General features: G+C 34.9%; 1 protein-coding gene across 1 annotated transcript; it reads left to right on the forward strand.

The window, feature by feature from the left end:
* The first annotated feature begins 3,994 nt into the window (after positions 1 to 3,994).
* On the forward strand, positions 3,995 to 5,299 carry LOC149665034 (uncharacterized). The gene has a single exon (XM_089842035.1). The coding sequence runs from the start codon at positions 3,995 to 3,997 to the stop codon at positions 5,297 to 5,299; it is 1,305 nt and encodes a 434-aa protein (XP_089698161.1).
* Positions 5,300 to 5,565: the final 266 nt, after the last annotated feature.

Raw genomic sequence — 5,565 nt, forward strand, 5'->3', positions numbered from 1 at the left:
TAGTATAGTATAATACATATACAATCTGGAAGAATTCAAACTCACCTACGACAATACCTATAATCCTTATTGATGTATTTTAGTTACGATGGAATTCGGTAACTTTTTTATCACTAGATAATCCCACCTCGAACTAGTTTCGTATGTGGATCAAATGGGATATTTAAAAATACCATAAACCCATAATCGGTGTTTTCTACGATAAATCACGTAGGACTTATTTTCGTAAAATATCCGATATACATTAAAAACCGAGGAAATGACTATCCACTATTAATTCACCCACAACGATTGATCCGATACCTATAATCCTTATTGAAGTATTTTAGTTACGATGGAAAGCGGTAACTTTTTTATCACTAGCTAATCCCACCTCGAACTAGTTTCGTATGTGGGTCAAATAGAATATTTAGTTTCTATGGTAGATCATGTAGGACTTGTCTTCTTAAAATATCTGATATAAATTAAAAACCGAAGAAATAACTATCCATTATTAATTCACCCGCAACGATTAATCCGAAAACACGTCCTCGCATGTAGTTTTGACGTTTATTAAAATGAAAAAAGTTCGTTTCGACAATATATCCGTAATATATTATATTGAACGTGAAAATAGAATAAACTATTTCTTATACAATGTCGTAAGATTTAAGCATCTTATTTCCGTCATGAATTCGAAATTGGGTCCGATTTAAAAAAAAAAAGTTTGAGAGTCCAGGAAATCGGAACTAAAATCACATAAGAGGAAAGGTTGAGGTTAGAAGCTTTCATTCTTCTTCAATTAGTCAACGCGTGAACAACGCTAAAAATGGCTCAAGAATCAATATTTTGGTAATTGGATGTTTTTCATTTTACCGAATATTCTGTTATATTTATATAGCTTTATAAAGTGTTAATGATTTGCTTCCAATTACAGCCTGGATCTTATGTCGTAAGATTTAAGCAGCTTATTTCCACCACGAATTCGAAGTTGGGTCCGATTTTTTAAAAAAAAAAGGTTTGAGAGTCCAGTAAATCGGAACTAAAATCACATAGGAGGAAAGGTTGCAGTTGGAAGCTTTCAGTCTTCTACAATTATCCAACGCGCGAACAACGCTAAAAATGGCTCAAGACTCTCTAATTTGGTAATTGCATGTTTTTTCATTTTACCGAATAATCTTTTATATTTATATAGCTTTTTATAGTGTTAATGATTTGACGTCCAATTACAGCCCCGATTTTTACAACATGGACGTAGCCGATCCCGTGTTTCATGACAATAAAAGTGGCTTTGACATATTGTTTAAAGCGCCATTAGGATCAACATATAGAAAGAAGGATGGAACTTTGGTCAAATACGCTACTATTTCCAGACAAAACAACAATGGGAATATGTTCTTAAACATCGGAAGATGGTTACCAACACATGATGGTGTAGTTTTGACCGACGCACATATCGCAAAATTTAATGAAGCGAAAGAAAATATCAGACTTTCTAAATCATTTAGAGATCATAACAATTTACTTTTGACACCCGCTCAATTAATTTACCCACTGTCGGACCATAATAACGATGGAGCGTGGTTAACTGTTTTAAACGCGGGTGTTGAACATAATGTTGCTATAACGCGTCAGAAAAAAATATCGTGTAATTTAACCGGGATAATGATGACCCCTGACGAATGGAATTATTTAAAATATTTAATTCCAACTATACATTTCATATTTTTCCCACCTAAATTGACGGAGGACTTTGAAGCCCAACAAACGTTGGCGTATCTCTTCATAAGGGAAATAAATAAAATAGCTGAGAATTCGTGTGTTGGTTGTCAAAACTCTTACGAAAACCAACTGGGCCATCTGTGTGTGACCCTAGATTGGAGTGGTAGGGTTTCTTCGTTCTATGATCAGGCCGTTCAAAATTTACAGATGAGCGAAGTATTAAATTATATCAACTTTTACCAAAGAGTTTTAAGACGCGCTCCCGGAAACGCTCAAGAAACTATCGACATTATTAATAGTTTGTTAAAGTTAGAAGACTTTAAAACCGACCTCATGAGCCAAAAAAATAAACAAGTTAAAATTTCTTCTCGCTTCTTCACTAGTTATGAAACTGAAATTAAGTATTAATTACCATTTTAAGTTTTAATCGTGTTTTGTAAGTTTGTTGGTTTTATAACAACGTAATTATATTTTTGATATTACATTTGCAATTCGGGGCAAAATATCGGTTTTTATTTAGGTCTTTTAATCATGATTCCCCTTGTGGAAAAATTTTGGTGTGTCTGTTTTATATCAATAAACATATTGAAATCTATATATGACGACTCTTTTTATTTATCCTGATCATAAGATGATACGACTCTCATCATAATGGACGCGTTTTATATTCATTGTATATCAACCGCGTCTTTGGATGTTTTCAATGACAATTCTAGTAGTAAGTTTAAGATTTTATTACCAAAAGAAATACATTTACACGGGAACTATGAATGTGGGTTGAAAGAGTTGATAATGCCTTTGCAATAAGAAAATGTCCCGGATGACTGTACCCATTTTCACTTAGTTTCATCTGAAAATGTTATTGAAAATTCCTCAACACACGTCATGGACTGGGAAAAATTTGGAAAAGGTAAACGGTCCGCGGGGGGGTATGAATTATACAGACTTTTAGAGGAATGGCTTCACAATCTCGGCTACAGTAATTCCGATTGGCGATTCAATTTTAGACTTTTTGAAAGTAAAAGATTTACTACAGATTCGAATTCTAAAGAGATTAAAACCATAATGAAAATGTACGCTGAAATTGAAGTTTCAAATGGGGTTTTGGTTAAATTTATTCCTGAATTGGCTAAATTATTACGGTTTAAGAGTAAAGAGGATAATGAGGGTTGGGTCGTGTTTCGGGGGATAGTTAGGTCTGATGAATTACCGCATGTTGAGGACATGGAACCGGGGGTAATTATAGACTCTGAAACGTCATTAATTTGCGAAACGCAGAAAATTTCCCACATAGACGAATCTCTCGAACTCAATATCACACCCGGCTACTATGTTAGTATAGAAGAGATTTATAACTCCATGATCCAGGTAATTCCCCGTGAATTTAGAAATAAAGTAACAATATCTAAATCATATGATGGGAAAACACGGATAGCTACTAGCGAACCCGTCTCTATAAAATTCCCCGAATCACACCCTAATTTGGCGTACATTTTAGGTTTCAGTTCGTATCAGATTAACGTGAAACTCGAAGGTCTAATTCGATCAAACCAGGTACACGATGTACGATCCGGTATTCAAAATTTCCTAATTTACTCATCTCTAGTCGAAGAAAGCTTATACGCCTCGACAGTGGCTCCTATTTTACGAACCGTCCCCGTCCCGCGAAATCTCGAAAGGGAGGAGGTTTTAGTGAAGAGTTACGATTTCCCCGATAATTATCCCTTAAAATGTAATTCTTTCGAAGCTATAGAAATCAATATTAGAACTAGTTACGGTGACTTTCTAAAATTCTTAAAAGGCAAAACCATTCTCAAACTCCACATAAGAAAAAAACCCTTCCTCTTGAATATAAAAAGGCTTGTCTTTCCATAAACCTAATTAATTCTTGAATGACTCATAGTGTGTTCGGTACATAAAAATCGTAATGGATTCTAGCGACAATCCTTATATAATATACTTTTCACGATACCATAATAATAATAACAACCAGACTGGAGGGGATTTGCCATATTTTAGTTCATTTTTAAAACCCATATACAAACCTATTGGTCGAGTTTTAAAAAATGAGGCGCTACGTGCTACTTCGAATGTGTTAGGGGATTTGGCCGAAGGCGCTAACTTCAAAGAAGCCGGTGTTAAACGATTGAAAGAATCAGGGATGAATGTTATATATAAACTTCAATCCGGGAAGGGCGTATATAAAAGAAAAAAAACACGTCGTAGCACCACATCTAATCCTAAGAGAAAAAGAACCAGACGTCTTCCAGACTACTTGGATTAAAAAACAAAAATGGCCAATAATACCACGTTACTAATGAGCTCGCTCGATTTTTTTTCCGAACCGGCTACAAATAATTGTTTGGACGCGAGTGAATGCGTTTTAATAAAACCATTGAGTAATTCATTTACCGCCAGAGTTCCGTTAGAATTCTTCGTTCATGGTTCAGCCGATCATTATCTAAAATTAGATGATACTTTATTATCAGTAAGCTTTAAGGTAGTTAAAGCCGACGGTGATAACCTTCCTAATGATGCTAAAGTGGTCACTGTTAACAATTGTCTATCCGCTTTATTTTCTAATTTAGATGTAGCCTCGAATGAGGTCAGTTTGAGTAGCGGTCTACCGACGTATAGTTATAAAGGGTATATAACAGATCATCTCAATTTCAATAGAGAAACCAAACGAACTCAAATGTCGACTAGATTATATACGCATGAAAATGAAGGTTTAGATATTGATAACCTTTTTAACTCTACCACCTCAAACGGTTTAAAAAGGAGAATGCAAACTATATCTCAGTCGAAAATTGTAACTGTCTTCGGTCCAATTTATCATGAACTGTTCAATATGAATAAAGCCCTATTAAATGGGGTTTCGCTTCGATTAAAATTTAATCGAAACCCCGATGAGTTTGTTTTAATGACACCCTCGACCAATAACGATCAATATAAAATCGAAATTGTAGATAGTAGTCTATATGTTAAAAAATGGAAATTAAACCCTGATTTGGTTCTCGGGCACATGTTAACGTTAGAACATAGACCGGCTGTCTATAACCTAATCCGCAGTGAGGTCAAATTTTTCATTCTACCTCAGGGGACTATCGAAACGTACAGAGACATGGTGTTTAATGGTACCCTACCCAACAGATTAATTGTCGCAATGTGTAAGTCCACTAATTTTAATGGTAATATACACACATCGCCTTACACATTCGAACATTTCGGTCTCACTCACTTAGAGTGTATAATAGATACTCGTCGGTATCCTTCCCCCGCATTTACCCCGAACTTCGCTGAGAAAAGATATCATAGAGAATATCTCAGCTTATTCACGGGATCTAATAATTATAATATTAATTCCGGATCGAATATAACATATGACGAATACGTTAGTGGAAATTCATTTTTCGTCATCCCTCTAACCGCCGATGAACTAGGGGGTTTAGAACATTTAGAGCCGATTAAGACGGGATCTTTACAGTTACTTTTAAAATTTAAAGCTGATTTAACTGACAATATAACAGTCATTTTATTTTCCGAATTCGAATCAACATTGAAAATATCCAGAGACAGAGGTATTACGTATAATTAGACAAACCCTCATAACCGAGGAAAGAAAATGGATACCCTACAGTTAGAATCTATTCTTTCCAAAATTTGCGGTAGAAAATTTTACGGGGTTTTCCCTTCCAATTTCATCGCTAAAAAAAGGAAAGGTGATTACTATATAGTTTTTAACAATCAAACGAGTGATCAGCCTGGACAACATTGGATTAGCTTGGGTGTCAAAGCTAATAAAAAAGGGGGAAAAGCGATTTTTTTCGATAGTTTTGGGTTAAGACCCGAATCGATAAATTT

The sequence above is a fragment of the Phalangium opilio genome, unplaced genomic scaffold, assembly GCF_054372755.1.
Source record: "Phalangium opilio isolate 3A_F unplaced genomic scaffold, DU_Popi_V2 ptg000061l_1, whole genome shotgun sequence".
Lineage (NCBI taxonomy): Eukaryota > Metazoa > Arthropoda > Arachnida > Opiliones > Phalangiidae > Phalangium > Phalangium opilio.

Bases quoted from the DNA above. Each gene is read 5' to 3' on its own strand.
- LOC149665034 (XM_089842035.1), top strand. From the start codon at position 3,995: ATGGCCAATAATACCACGTTACTAATGAGCTCGCTCGATTTTTTTTCC.